At 30.9% G+C, this 16641-nt stretch overlaps 1 protein-coding gene across 1 annotated transcript; it reads left to right on the top strand.

Moving 5' to 3' along the window:
* The first annotated feature begins 771 nt into the window (after positions 1-771).
* Positions 772-16035, top strand: Ent1 (Equilibrative nucleoside transporter 1). The gene is made up of 7 exons (XM_090120341.1): positions 772-1211; positions 2893-3047; positions 5810-5955; positions 10505-10939; positions 12327-12412; positions 13299-13495; positions 14840-16035. Exons 1-7 carry the CDS (start codon positions 984-986, stop codon positions 14949-14951), a joined length of 1359 nt encoding a protein of 452 aa, XP_089976467.1. The 5' UTR covers positions 772-983; the 3' UTR covers positions 14952-16035.
* Positions 16036-16641: the final 606 nt, after the last annotated feature.

Raw genomic sequence — 16641 nt, 5'->3', positions numbered from 1 at the left:
TGAACGTCAGCTGGAGCTCGGTTGGGGGGAAGAGCGGTTGTAGCCTCCCGTATCAGCTGACGGTTTTTCCACCAAGATACAGCCAGCTGACATATATATTTATCCACAGTTACATATAAGCTATCATCAGGTAAATTTTTGTTTGAGAGGAAATAACGGAAAATAAATTTTTCTTTAAATTTAACTTTCATGTTCGAGACACCAGCTGACGTATAATACACCATGTTGTAACCAGCTGACTATTTTTTTTCGTTGAGATATTGGGTTAGCTACAATTTGACAAATTTTTAGCTGAGAGGAAATGAATGAATGAATGTATTTTTTTTCCTATGTGCGTGGGAGGCTACAACCGCTCACCCCCCCAACCGAGCGCCAGCTGACGTTCACGAGGCTTTATAATACTATACTCTCATGCGTCTGACGAATTATCTCTTGAGAGGAAATAGTTAACCAAATTTGCACCTGGCTCCCTAACCATTAGACATTAAAATAAATTGAGATCGATACTTCTTAAACTAATAACGTATCGTAGGGACACAAAAATATCAGTCGTTTTCCGATTATAGAGAATGTGTAGAGACTCCTATCCTATGCACAGCTCGTAAGCAACTCGTGAGACTAACTTTCGGTCATCATAAAAGCCACAATGCAAGCAGTTTATTTGTATTATCTATATTCTTTCAAAGTATAATATGTCAACTGTCAAATATAAAATGACATACAGCTGTTGCCTGTTTACTGATTGTTGATTTGTTCTTGATCATAGTTCTTGATGTTGCTTTGTAATTTGTATTCTGCGCGATGCTATAGCCACCTTTTATATTTTATAGTGGTGTTGTGTTAGTGTAAGAAATGCATTCACTGTGCCCTGTTGTGTGTTAAGTCAATAATAAAATGCTGCAGTGAATTCAGCATAGTAAACAAATACAGTCTCTACGGAAAACTAAATTTTCAAGTGTAGACATAAATTTTCTTCATCGAAAATGGATAATACAGGATCGATTAATAACGATGATTGCATTGAGACCGTAGAAAATGAGGAGGACGTCGATTATTCCGAAGAAAGAGAGTTGGTAACTGATTCCTGCTCTACCAAAGTTTTGGATAACACAGATAATCCTCTGGATAAATATCGCATCGTGTACTTTTTGTTCTACTTATTTGGAATAACATCTCTTGTTCCCTGGAACTTTTTGATAACTGCTAATGATGTAAGTATTTAAAATTTATAACGACAAAACGCAATATTGCTTAATTTGTGTACTTATGTTGGTCTATTGCATGTTGATTTAATTATTTAGCATAAGCGTAAATTAAAAAGGTAAATCTGCCCTTATTTGTCTAAAAATATATTTAAAATGCAATTTATGTTATAAAATGAATATCTAAACAGCAGGTGGTTCATTAATTTTAAATTAGGACCTTTGGTAGGATTAAATATTCCCATGTTTGCTTTGTGCTCTACTAAATAATATCTCTACCAAATATAGTGAAATAAAATACTGGTATTGATTAGATTGATTGATTCTATTTGATGGCTAGATAAACTATAAAATGAAAAGCACTAGATTTTATCAAAAACTAGTGGTCCGCCCCGGCTTCGCCCGTCGTACATATTTCGCAATAAAAGATAGCCTATGTCCTTTCTCGGATATCAAAATATCTCCATACCAAATTTCATGCAAATTGGTTCAGTAGTTTAGGCGTGATTGAGTAACAGACAGAGTTACTTTCGCATTTATAATATTAGTATGGATTAGGTCTAAGTAATTAGTACCTTAAATAAAATTTTGTAGAGTTTTATTCTTATATTTAAAACACCACTCTGTAACAGAAAAATATTTGGAATATATATCCCCTGATATTTTATGGTAGAATAATTTTAAGTTAGCAATATGGTACCTACATATGCAAGCATTAGGCTTCAAAATATCTTTATCTTCATGTTAGTAATTTCCATACACTGAGATATAGTTTTTGTTATTTTAATCTTTTAAAAAATGAGGTGCCAATTAAAAAAAATTGCCAATGCATATAAAAACAAAAAGATTGATAAGGTAAACTGATAAACAATTTATTATTTAATTCAAATAATATCAAATCTCTTGTTTGAAAATATTGTAAAACCATATTATGTTAAAATGCAATTAACAGATTTAATACATTTCCTCGAAGTCAATGTGTGTCAATGTTATTCATAATTATTGTAAACTTGAAAGAAATAACTAATAGTTTCAGTGCCAAAGAAATCCCTTTTCAAGAGTACAACCTTTTCATATAATTTTCTGCTTAACTCTTTCTCCTTAACCAAGTTAAGGCTAAGTTAAGTAAGTTAAGCCTTCTTACCTTTGTGACATTAAGATCTGATTACTGCCAGCTTATTGGCCTTAACAACACTTCTTTTAAATGCTTTCTTGGACTTGTATGTTGGAAATTCAATTAGGGTAAGCATATGCTTTGAATTAAAAAGAAAGGATTAGTATTCAAGGAAAAGTTCATAGATTCTACACAGATAATAAGGAGATTATATGATATTTGCCTAGTTTTTGAAGAAGCTTAATTCGATTAATTTTGTAATCAACGGTAAATATTAAACAATTGTACTATATGGATAATAGCAAAGCTTTGATGAATGAATTTTGTAATTATTTGAAGTAAATATTAAACAAATTGTACTATAGATATTCAGTCTTCTCTATTTTTTATTGCTCTTTTTATTATTATTAGTTTACCACTAGATTGCAACAAAATTTCAATGATCACTACTAGGTGCGCATGTGTGCTTAGGTCTAGGATAGTGTCCAAAATTGTTGTCAAGTTCTAGAGTCGAGACAAAGCGGGCAGTTCTGTATTCTATTACTATATGTACTTCTAACATACAATATGTTTCAGTACTGGATGTACAAATTCCGCGATGTGGAGCCGCACAATCTCACCATGGTTGTGCGTAAGACGCAGTTCCAAGCCCAGTTCACGTCATACCTCAATGTGGCCACGGCTATACCTAACTTGGTGTTCCTCATATTGAACTCGCTGTATGGGCATTTGTAAGTATTTCTTTTCTACCATCCTTTAATATTATGAGTGTTTGTTACTGTTTTATGTAAAAAATATCTAGAACAGATTTGAGACAGTTATTTGGTATATTCAATAAAATAACATAGGTACATATTAATTACTTGAGCGAAATACTATCAAAGCTCACTTTATATTTTTCTACAAAAAAAAAAAATGTTAACATCGTATATCGTAGGTAACTTAGATGAAAAAAGCTGGGGCTGGTTCTGCTTTTATAAGGTTAGCCTATAATAAAGCAAGTTCATTTTTTTTAATTTCTATAGTTATTAGTTAATTTAAAAAGTTTTTAAAACTCAGGGCGAATCAAATCTCACGACATCTCGCCGAAGGGGGGGGGGACTCAGAAGACTCAAAAACAACTCATATGTCTCCTAAGAAAAAGATAAAACATGCGTCATTTGATTTTTGACGATGTCCGCTTATAAAAAGTTGTTTTTATGTATCACAGGATTAAAATTTATACGATAGGATGATTCACTTCAGGTCCCACATATTTTTGAATATAAAATATCTGGTTATCTTTTAAGATAGAGAATAGTGTATTAATATTTTATTATCACACTAGCATGCACAAATGTTGCAGATTCTGAAATTAAACGCGATAAATTAATATTTATTTAATTGCTGCGGTCAAAACCACATACTCATTTAATGACCTCAATTATTGACCAATGTCATGTTGATGTCTAGAGAAATTTACCAGAATTCACTGACGTACTTTAAACAACTGGACTCACGCTCACAAATTGTCAGAAGGAAAACTCTACCTTCAAGTTTATTAGGTAGAGTTTTCTAATGAGCATGTACAACAGAATTTTAACATTACTGCCGCAAAATATGGTGATATTATCTATGAATGTTTTATACTTGTTTTATATGATACTGCTCAGATTGTAAAACACGTCAATGGCAGAATAGGGAAATGGATAGGTTAAACGTATATCCTCAGTCTATTATTTTATTGGTCAATGCCAGCATAGGCTATTCTGGCAATAGTTTTAAACACAGAACAGTAAAAACATATAGAAGTGCTGTAATGTCTAATTAGTATGAAAACCAGTGTCGCCAAACCCACACATTTAAACCGATAGTTATACAGTACACTACAAGTAAACTATGCCTTTGATTGGACAGCTTAATTTGAGTAAAAACTGACTTAGGTTATAAATTCAGCATTTCAATATGTACCCTAACGCACCATGTTACGGTTTATTTTAGTATAACATCCCTAGGTATATTAGCTGTTTTGTTTCTCATTGCACAGAAATTCCAAATTCGAAAACCATTCAGCTACTCCACAACAGAGGGCGTTAGTTTTCGATAGATATAAATTTGAAACGCAACACATAGAGATAAGGTTGAAATTTGTGTCACTCAACATTAATGACATTAACTTGATATTTATCTGATGCTATGCTCTGAGGGATGTCAGCCTTGTTATCGATAATTCACAAATAAATATTTTTTGTGTATTTTTTTTTCTTTCTTTTATATGAGTATAGTATAATGCGTCAGATTTTGGAGTATGTTTATTACTACTAAGTACGTCTTTTTATATTATTATTATTAAATAAAAAACGGAATAGAATAGTATAAATCTATATTTACAAAATACAAATAGAAAATATGCATTATTTTAAATCTTGGAACTGCTGTAGGTTTGATGTATCGGTGGCCTTTGTTAGACCGCTTAGTACTGTTCGGCATCCAGTTAACTCGTCACGTTGCATTTATCCATTTCTCTTTTCAATTAGCCTCTTTGGGAAATCTATAAATAAATTAGACAAATGAAAGCTAAGGAAAAATAAAATAAAATTTAATATTTATAATGTTTGTCTTTTCTAAAGTATCGATACTGTCGATATGCACCACAAGCATCACTAAAGCGAAATTCGTTTGTTTATTGCAATAATATTCCAGAAAGTCTTGTTTGCTGTTCAATCTATAATAGTACTAATTTCTTATGGATTAAGGTTCATTTTGACTAGATATTTGTATACAATTTTGACAAATTACGACAAGCGAAGTTATAACATAAAATATAATTAAAATAAATTAAAATAAGACTTACCGAAGGTATGAAATGCCTTCATTGCTGATATTATTTCGTCTGCTATCATTTTTGCACTCTTTATACCGAACAACACGTCCTAATTAATAAATAAATATGGAAAAAAGGTTTGACAGCTGACAACCGACTCGAATATTTTTCTGCGCACAACTGAGAGCAAGTTAGGTGATCTTACCTTACTTGTGACACGTGGGCCACGCCCACATCACACTTCTATCTACTTTACTGTTCTGTGGTTTTAAACTATATCCACAGAATACATAATAGTAGCTAAACGCTACAGAACGGACACTCTCCGCCTCCCGCCAAGATTAAACTTTCCTCACCCCCGCGCGATCAGACATAAAATGGGCCATATTTTTCTGCAAGGACGATACGCAACGAAGATTGACAACATTTAATCAAATTGACTTAAAGTAATTTTATTATTTTGGATTTGTGATTATCGGATTTCGTAGAAAATGGTTAGATATTATGCTGTTTACGGATGTATTTCATCAGAAAAACAAGAATTTTTTTTTACGCTAGTCACAAATGTGCCAACCATAAAGCGTTAACACACACATTTGCAGTCTCTACGGTGTGACTGTCAAAACGATTATTTTGTATGGAGTGTCCGGGGTGTGCTATATCTATTCTACGTCTTATCCTTTATTCCAGGGTGTCCGTAAGGAGTCGTTTGATCGGTTCGCTGACGGTCATCACCCTGGCCTTCATCGTGACCACATCCCTGGTGATGGTGGACACAGATGAATGGCAGAACACATTCTTCATTATAACCATGGTCACTGTTGTTATAATGACTGGTAAGTTGAGTCTTTGTAACTTAAATGAATAATTGCAAATTACATATTTACGAATTTTTTTAAACGTGCCATTAATGACAATAAAACACTGTAACAATATAAAGCTAAATCATTTATTCAACTGTGACAATAATTAGGATTTAAAGATACTATATGGATATAATATCTCCAATATTATTATGCTATTCAGTTGTTCTAGTCAATTTTACGAATAATATTTCGAAGTTGATTTACGATTCCTACATGAAACCTGAAAGTATAACACTTCCTTTTATGGGCGTTCTTGTAATTAAGTAACTGCCTTTATGTCAAGGTTATCGACATACCAAAATATTCCATACTAGCTTTCCGCCCGCTGCTTCGCCCGCGCAGTCAAAGAAAAACCCGCATAGTTCCCGTTCCCGTGGGATTTCTGAGATTGCGTCATTTTCCCGGGATAAAAAGTAGCCTATGTCCGTTCTCGGGTATCAAAATATCTCCATACCAAATTTCATGAAAATTGGTTCAGTAGTTTAGGCGTGATTGAGTAACAGACAGACAGACAGAGTTACTTTCGCATTTATAATATATGTATTGTATGTGTTTATGTAGGTCAGGACACCATACCAATACACGTAATAATTTCTAAAAATAGTAAAACAATATTTTTAGTATTTTAATAGGTAAGATATATCGGAAAATTCTGCAGGATTACAGATTACACATTGTTGGACATTATTTTAAGAAAAAATATCTTTTGATTAATTTCGTGTCTTCAATTAACTCGCATTTTCTAAGTTGTAATAGTTAATAGTTTTTCTATATTTCGTTGTAGGTACTTAGGCATAGTTATAATAGTCTACGTTTAATAAAGCGATACATATAAACCACAGATACCTGTAAGCGGATCCCTTTTGATTTTAAACAAGATAACGATATTTTAAAGGTCAAAGTAGGTATTAATTTATAATCGCAATGAGGTTATCGTCCTTTGCTAAAACTTTATTTTTGTAGCGCCAAATATGTTGCGCTGGGGTTTAGGGTTTTTTTTTGTCGTTAATTTTATTAAAGGTGGCAACTTTTACGTCAAATAATAAATTATATTATTACATATTTGCAAGTCGTATAATATATAAACGACTAGGTTTCCGCCCACGGCTTCGCCCGCGCAGTCAATGAAAAACCCGCATAGTTCCCGTTCCCGTGGGATTTCCGGGATTGCGTCATTTTCCCGGGATAAAAAGTAGCCTATGTCCTTTCTTGGGTATCAAAATATCTCCATACCAAATTTCATGAAAATTGGTCCAGTAGTTTAGGCGTGATTGAGAAACAGACAGACAGAGTTACTTTCGCATTTATAATATTAGTATGGATGTTGTCTAATTTGTGTTCTAATACACATGATGATATATTTGTACAGAAAAGTTTATTTATTTTTTGTATTGAATGTATCCCGATATACGATGGTCGGTTGTCTGGAATTAAATCACTGTAAATAAAAGCGAAACGAAATAGATTTGTTTAAGAATTAATTTAACGACTGTTATACAATCCAATTATTTAAACAATGCTTGACTAATGAGGTTTTAATGTTATCTTGTAGATACATAGTTGTTTTTACCTTAATGATCATGTAGAGTTACTTTAAAAACTAAATCTTTTTATAGATACTTAGGTCTAAGGGAGAAAAGCTATCCAAATTAATTTTTTGTTGACTTTTTTTTCACTCTTAATTGATAACTCGGGCTATATTAAACTTGTGAAACATAATATGTATAAGTATTGTGAAAAAAAAAACGTTTTTTTTTTCTTTCTATAAAATGGCAATTTTTTTGAGTTAATAACATTAAAAAATTTACAAATTTTCTTGTCGCCAATTTGTTATTGGTTAACATTATGTAATAGAATGGTATTCAGACATGTTTTAAAAGCAAACTTTTTGCTTCACATACAGCTAGATAATATAAACTGCATTGCAATAAGTGACTAATGGCAATCTAATGTGACAAATTTATTTATTGTTATCGATACGACCTCTGAACTGATTGACTTATCACATGCATGCCCTAATAGAAATAGGACAAACAGACACATTTAACTTAGACTATATTCTCACAGTTATTAGGTTTTGAAAACATAATCTGTCTTACCACAAAAAACTTTAGACAAGGTTTATCTTTAAGCGCGGGTTCTGTTTAATCTGGTTTTGTCGTATTTCACATAGACAACTATTAAAGTGTCAGATCCCTGGTTAAAAGTTAAACTGTGTTTAAATTGTTTTGTACATGAGTACCGCTCTTTCAAGAGACTTACGTCTCTTTTACTAGAGGAAAGAAAAACTACATTTAATTACTGGATGTTTAGAATTAAATATGAAGAAACAAAAAAAGGAAAATATTGCCTTTTCTCGAAAAAAAAAATAATTAAAATTAACATTAACTCATGAAAAAAAAAAGCGACGATCTGATTGCATCTTGGTCATAATTAAGATAAAGAATTTAATAGTTTTTCGTTTTGCTACTCAAGTCATTTTACTGATACTTGATACAATCGTGCGAATATCGATAACAATTTTATTATCATCGATGCAGTTGTTCAAAATATAAAATTCGTTTGCTTTTAACGCTTGAGAAAACTTTAAATTTAGGTCATAGAACCTTTGACCACAAAATCCCTACAAAAACAGGTTTTTGGATTAATACTTTTCGAAATCTGGTTTCTTTGTGAACCTAGGTTTAATATGGTTTCGTATACAATTAATTATTTGTTATATAGTTATGGGGTTTGAAAACTATCTACATATTACCATTTTTAATTTTTTAGATGAACCAAAAATTTAAATGTATTTGTAACTAATACTTATAATTTAATGTAGGTATTTGTAAAAGTTATTTATCGATGAGAGACCATCGCACTACCGGCTCTATATTATATATCTTTAATTTATAATGTATTGTTATTATTTTGTATTATTACTCATCATTCATCAAATTAACTACGAATGAGTCATACTGTGAGATACATTTAAACGTGAATTAACTTTCTGTACAAGTTCCTAATAAATGTTTGTTAGTCACTTATGTTTATTAGAACCAAATATAAGTCTCAAAAAAACTTTTCAAGTTTTAATTATTAAATAGAAATTCTACAATGGCTAAAGTACTTTATAATCGCTAAAGTGTCCAAGAAAAGGCAGGTCAAGGTGTAAGTACCGACAACAGCATGTTTTAAAAGACTTGCAAAAAATTTACTTCGTAAAACTGATACTGCAGCATTTATTAAATTAAATAATATTCAGTTGTTTTTAATATGCTATCTGTATGCTGTACTTAGCGCAGCGCTACAATTTACAAATATGTAATAGTTTTTGTGTAAAAGAGAATCATAATATCTTCATGCTCTACATCAAATTTTGATCAAATGGAACTTATTATTCATAATTAGTAGGAAGTAGGTCTTATCTTTAATTCAATATTATTGTATGAAAAATATCATTTGCATATACAAATGTCATATAGCGCAAATCATAGATAGGGCATGAAGGAATAAAACCTGTGCAAACATATACTAATTATTATGAAGTGACGTGTTTATCTCGTGTTTAGAACGAGTTTGTGAGTAATAAAGGCGAAGCATTAAAACGAGTAAATATTAAAATAACGACAATTTGTATGTATGTATGAAATAGCTAATGTGCCATAAGCCCTTTTAGTGACGCATAGAGCTTGATACAGGGTTTAGAGCTAAGGTAGGCGTTGCAGATGCAAATTGCAGATTTTAATGATATAAATGTAAAATAAAAATGTCATATTAAAATGATGTGTTAGAGCTAAGTACTGTATTTAATCCTACGTTCATGATAAATTATAAAACATTATTTTTTTGTTTTTTAACATGATCGTGAACTTGAACTACTTTAAACAATGTAGTGTGTAATGTTTGCATTTAGTATCTGAATTTACCTAAACCCGTTTGAAAATTAACGAATTTCGAAGATTATAAAAAACACTGAAAATCCAGGATAAATTTTGGTTAATATGTAAAATGATTGGCTTCGGAAATTGTCTCCTGCATAGAAACTCATTATGTTATCTTTTGTTTGCAAAGGAAATTACCACAAACTATACAGTTATACAATATTGTGGATGCAATTAGCTTGATAAGACGATTATATAACCAAAAGCAAACGCAACAAAGTTAAGAAATTAATTAAAGCAGTATGACTCAGAGTTTAAGTTATGGAAAATAGTCAACTGTTTCATTCGCCCAAAGGATATATTTTTATTTCGCCTGTAAAAATACGATGTAGCTTTAACATGGTGCAGTGATAATATCTCCATTAATAACATTGTATGATGCATGTATGAATTTGTATATTTGATCGCTCTAATCTCAGGAACTACTGGACCGAATTGAATTTGAATTTCAAACTCTTTCTCCGTTGTATATGTACCTACGTCATCCTTACGTGAATCTATAGTGTCTTATGTATTACGTTATGTAATAATGTAAGTGCCATGACCTAAAAAGAAGAAGTAGGTATAGAGTATAACGACATTTTTTGTTCCAGCTTCCAGTGCAATATTCATTTCTGGCCTAATGGGCACAGCCAGCAAGTTTTCCAGAGAATACATGGCAGCAGTGATCAGTGGACAGTCGCTCGGCGGAATAATCGCAGCCGTAGCTCAAATCATATCTCTAGCCTTCAAAATATCGCCTCAACACAGCGCTCTCATATACTTCTGTATAGCTGACTTTATGGTCATCACATCGCTGATTTCGTACATATTTATGTATAAAATAGACTATTTTACGCATCATGTTTTGCGTGGAAACGGCATGGTGGCCAATAGGCATAGAGAGGCGTATCTAACGATTGTTCTGAAGAAGGTGTGGGTGTATGCGTTTAGTATATTCGCTGTGTACGGGATAACCATGTGTGTGTATCCGGCTGTCACTGTGTTGGTGGAATCTCATCCTACTACGGCAGGGACTGATTGGAATAGTGAGTATTTTTCATGTTTTTCTGTAATTGCTACTATATTCTCTACATTTTATAGAATAAAGTCCGCGTCAGTCTGTTTGTTTGCAGTAAACTCAAAAGCTTCTTCACTTATTTTCACTCTGTTTTCATCAATAGATTTTTCTTTTATTATTTCAGTATTTTTTTTTTTAATTTTAGATAGCGAGAGTAGAACTGCGGGTGGAAAGCTAGTTTTTACTATCGATTATTTTTTCTTGTAATGTATGCTTTAGTCAGTTTCCTTTGTTATTAATAACAGCCAAAACCGGTTGCTAGAGTTGAATGAATTTTAAATGTAGGTATTTATTTATAAACATAATAAGTAGGACAGGTGCAGTATATTTAGTTCTCAAGGTGAATAAGTAAATCATAGAACCTTAGTTAATTAATTAAAAATATTAATTTGCAATAATAAATTTTAGTTTCCTTAAGATCTTTCCTCAATACATTGACTAAAATTTTAGTCATTTTATTCATAAGTTGTAACAGGAAAACAAGAATCATATCCTTATTTCCCATTCAAACTTTCTTATGTACATAATAATACAAAACATTTATTTTATTTTATATTTTTCCTCTACTGTACCAAAGGTTGTCTGTAAGAAATTGCTCTAAAGCTATAAGACCGCCATTTGTAGTTAGTTTAAGCTATATTTAAGTGTATGTATTTCTTTTTTATTCTCTTTAAGTGCAATAGAGGATTGATAATAATAATAATAACATTTGTCGTAAACATTTTAAATACCGCAAAAATTATCCTTATATATTTTATAATGAATTAAGTCATAAGCAACTAAACTAATACATAAAAGCATATGATTTTGAAACCTTCATAGTATATGAAAAAATATGTAGGTAAATAGATCTAAATTTATGTAGGGTCACAGATTAATAACTAGTATCTATGTAGGGTCTAGATTTTGTATATTAAATAAAGAACTTTGTTCTTGTGTAGGGAATACTGGTTTTATCTCGATGTTTACCTTCACCGGTTTGTGTAGTGGTGATGTACCTACTAAAAATATCAAAGCAGAACCTACTTGCAGACTTTGAAACCTTAAAACAGCTGAGATAGCAATATCTTAACTATATGAAGGAGCAAAAAATTTGGATACTTAACATACAAAATTTCATTTCACCGTGGTGCAGATAACTGTAAAATACAATAAAGAAATAATGTGTAATAACTAATAAATAAATAAATAACAGGTCTGAAACACACTTTGTATAGAAAAAGTAATTATGTACTTTAATATAGTATCTTCAAAATTAAGCAAGCTATGTTATTAAGCATAAGTATTAAGTAATTTACTCCACGTGTTTTCCTACTAAACAATTATGTATAATTAACATATAAATATTATTTTAGATATATTCTTCGTGCCAGTGGTCAACTATCTGATATTTAATTGCGGCGATTACGCCGGCCGACTCGTGGCAGGCTTCTTACTGAGGGTGAGTGTGACTACAACCCGCGAGTCAACTTGAGACCTGCTATCTATACCCGTCTCTTTCACTCTCACGTGATAATAGAATGGAGTGAAAGGGACAAGGCCATTTTTCAGGTGTCAAGTTAACTCGCGCGAGTTATATGTATTTTAAAACACTTTTATTAGCTTCATCTGTGTGTTTGTATGTAACCGATACCTTTTGTCTCGACTTTGACTCACTTTAAACGGACAGTGTTTTTTTTTAGATTAAAAAAAAATATATAACTGATTTGACTGACTGATCAATTTACGCGCACAAGAGTCAGTTACTTACAGTTTACAGTTTATTGTTACGTTTACGTAATAACTATTTGGTAATCTGTGTCTTGAATTATTTATGGGATGTTAAAGTTAAAAAAAATACAAAGGGTTAGTTTTATATTATGACGTATATACCATGATCATAGTCGCATTTGTCACCTAGTAATATAATGAAATTTGGCTACCATTAACAGTTTAAAATGAGAGCAATTAGCAGTTAGACAATAAGTGCCTGCAGCAGAACCGGGTCGCTCATTATATTATCTAGAATTCGCATGCCAATTGTTTTTAAATTTATTGTCTCTGAGTTTCTGTTATAATTGCTTTTGTACTTAGGACTTCTTAGTATGATCTTTTCACATTTAATATAAAGTGATTTATGGTTTTTTTTCTGTTAATTTTTTTTAAACACTATAGACTAACAAGATCAAATTTATTCTGCGCCATGAAAATTAAAATCGAACTTTTCATCTTAATTTAAATATACGAATCTTAGATTATAATCCATTTATGACAATTATAATTCGTTTTTTCTACAATATTTCCCCTTACAATCCAACAATTCTATCTTTATATCTTTGCATTTCCAGCCAAATAACCAATGGGTGATAGCCGCAGCGAGCGTGTTCCGAATCATCGGAGTACCCATGCTCATGCTGTGCAACGCTCAGCCCCGCAAGCATTTACCCGTGGTCTTCCTGTGGGACTATGAATATATCCTTATCATGATAGTCTTCGCATTCACTAATGGATACTTGACTAACATCACTATGGTCAATTCTACTAGGTAAGTTCTTGTATTGGTGTTTTGAAGTGTTATTTTGGTCCTTCGAGGAAAATTTGTCAAAAAAACAGGTAAGGACTAGTATACTCGTGGTCTTCCTGTGGGACTATGAATATATCCTTATAATGATAGTCTTCGCATTCACTAATGGATACTTGACTAATTTCACTATGGTCAATTCTACTAGGTAAGTTGAAAATGGTCCTTCGAGGAAAAAGTTTTGGGACAGACTTCATACCTGTGGTCTTCCTGTTGGTCTATAAAGACGTCTTAGACCACGAAGACCACGAGGTCTTCCTGTGGGACTGAATATATCCTCATTATGGGGTAATACGATATTTATACACAAAATGGGACATGAAAATGTTAAGTCTTATCTCTATGTCTTTGATCTTTTATCTATTTTTGAATTCTGGGATAAGGTTTGAAACCAAAACTGCTTTTAAGATATTTATGCGAATAATAATAATAATTAATGTTTCTTGTAATTGAAAAACTTGACATTCTAATCATTAACGATGACGCAAATTTCTGTATTTATTGCGGTCACAAGCCACTACTTAGTTTCTTAGCAATGACCATTTGTCAATATGAGGTTATCAGAGTCAACAATAATATGATAATTAATTAATTGCACGATTGAATACAGATAACATAAATATTAGTTTGCATCTTTGATATCTGCGTAATAATTACAATTTTCGAGTCGCTTTGATAAAATTGCCTATGTTATTTTTTGTCTTTTTTTCTGTATTCGGTACATACAATTTTATGACAGATAAAAAATAATTAACAACAATTTATTTGCAATTTGCTGGAATCTTGTTTAGTTGTTATTAATTAGCGTTCAATTAAAATTAGCGGTTTCAGTACATTATCGGTTACAAGACTAATTAAAATTAATGAGTGTTGAAAAGTATGCAATAATACTGTATATACTTTAGTCAGATGGACATTACTTTGTTTTACTATAAATTAACTTTTTTGCTTTATTAATTTTTGTTTCTCGATGTTGAGAATTGGAAATTGGGATGTTAATTATGCTCTACCACTACTTTTATCCTATCTATATATATTTAACGATGTTCAGATTATTACAGGACCGTCACTTTTAATAATAAGGAATAATCCAATTTACATGTAAACTAATGTCAACACTGTTTCGTTTTTTTTCCTAAAATAAAGATTTTATGAATAGATAATTTTACATTTTGCAAACTAAAACTTTCTTTTCCCCTAAATTTATTTGAGCGATATATTTGTTCTATTAATTTATACCAAGACTTTCTGCCCTATTCCAATAAATCCTAATCTTCAAAATAACTAAAATGACGTCACAATTCACAGGGTGGTCGACATGCACGAACGAGAGAAAGCATCATCTATAATCGTCACAATGCTTAGCGTTGGCCTCACAGCTGGCGCCTCTGTTGGCATGCTACTTGTTAGACTATTGTAAATATGTACATATAATACGGGCTTCTTTATTACTCAGTCATGTAATAAAGGGATTCAAAATGGTGTAACTGTTCTGAACACGCTTTTATAAGCTTCACCAGTATGTTGGTATAACCGATTCCTTTAGACTCGATTTTGAACCACTTTAAACGGATAGATTTAATTGAAACTTTGTGCAAAAAAAAAGTATCAAGGATCAAGGATCGGTGACAATATAATAATTTCACGAGTTCTTGTATCGTGTTGAAGCGTGTTTTTAGTTTTTATAACTAAGTATATTTATTTGTTTTTACGTGTGTAAGATATATAGTTAGACGCCATTTTGAATCCCTTTTTTATTTGGTCGAGTTATAGCTGTCTCTTTCATTTGTTTTGCATAATGTGAGATGGCGATATTTTGAAGAATATTGGCTTCATGTACCATGACGTGTTGATTTGTATTTGTATAGTTACGATTAAACTATTGTTTTTTTTTTCTAAATACAAATCAACTTATACAGGGTGAATTTTTAACAATGAAAAAATTTTAAGGGAAGCTATGAAAAAAATTTAAGGGTAGCTTGTAAATCGTAGTTCTATTTGAAGATTTTATTTTTTGACATTTTTTTTAAATTTTATTTTACGACGTAAGTAATATTTTTAACTGTAGACTGTGAATGTTTAATACAAATATAACTACGATTATTTATGTATAAAAATATTGTATTTGATCTCATATTAATATTTATATGAGTTGTTAATAAATTTACCCTGTGTTCTGTAAAATGATATCCATTGTTTTATATATGAAAAGGGCTTAGATATACTAAGCTTGTTAGTGACACACTATTTAAACCATAAGTTTTTTAAGCACTTATTATTGAGATTTGATTTACAATCATTACATAAAAATATATACAAGTACAAATTTCGTACAATTTCTCATTTTATTTGACTCATAACAGTTTTAAAGACAACCTATTTTTGCAGATTATGCACGGAATACCTTAGGTACAAGTTAAAAACCTATTATAATTATTAATTAATTTATAATTCAAATAATGCGTATCTATATTACAATATGTAATCTATTTAGCTTGAGCTATTAGAAAAATTTTGACATAAAAATTTTAAATCTTGCTAGAAAAAAAAATCCATTTCAAATTTTTTTGAAATTAAGTAATCATATAACTTTCGTCTCAAAAATGTCTTTATAAAAAAAACGTATTTGGATACGTTATAATTACTCAATCAATATATAATAAGATTAAAATAGAGGGTAGTATTTGCTTAAAAATATTACTCAAATTTAAGCATATTTATTTTTGTATTAGACTATTATATAAAGTAAATACTTAATTAATTATATTTTCAATATTCTTTGTAATTAATGAAAAAAAATGTAATAAGTACATAGTTACAAAAATACTGCTTTCAGTGTTATACATAGATAAAGGCTTTGTTATTTCGGGTATTGTTATTGCTTCGCAATAAAATTTGATTCCTTATAAACCTTGGATTTTACCGTTTGTTGTCTTGTTAAAAGAACGCTGTATAGAGTTTCTTTGTTAGTTAATGTACAGGTATGTTCTAAAGAAAACTTTTTGTCGACGAATGCTTGCCGTTAAGTTTTAGAATAATGTACCTACAAAAAATGTGTTTTGAGTCAAAAAAGAGAGAAGAGATCGTAAATAATTTTAATTATTGAGATT

The sequence above is a fragment of the Colias eurytheme genome, chromosome 4, assembly GCF_061535395.1.
Source record: "Colias eurytheme isolate Ceu_HAF_F1 chromosome 4, ilColEury1 Martin Lab GWU primary, whole genome shotgun sequence".
NCBI lineage: Eukaryota > Metazoa > Arthropoda > Insecta > Lepidoptera > Pieridae > Colias > Colias eurytheme.
The sequence above is the reverse complement of the archived record's forward strand: the minus strand, read 5'-3'. Positions and strand labels throughout refer to the sequence as shown.

What these genes read in the sequence shown, in the direction of transcription:
- Ent1 (XM_090120341.1), top strand. Translation starts at nt 984, where the DNA reads ATGGATAATACAGGATCGATTAATAACGATGATTGCATTGAGACCGTA. An exon ending in TGGCAGGCTTCTTACTGAGG is followed by an intron (nt 12,413 to 13,298) that starts GTGAGTGTGACT and finishes TTGCATTTCCAG; the next exon opens with CCAAATAACCAATGGGTGAT. An exon ending in ACTATGGTCAATTCTACTAG is followed by an intron (nt 13,496 to 14,839) that starts GTAAGTTCTTGT and finishes CACAATTCACAG; the next exon opens with GGTGGTCGACATGCACGAAC.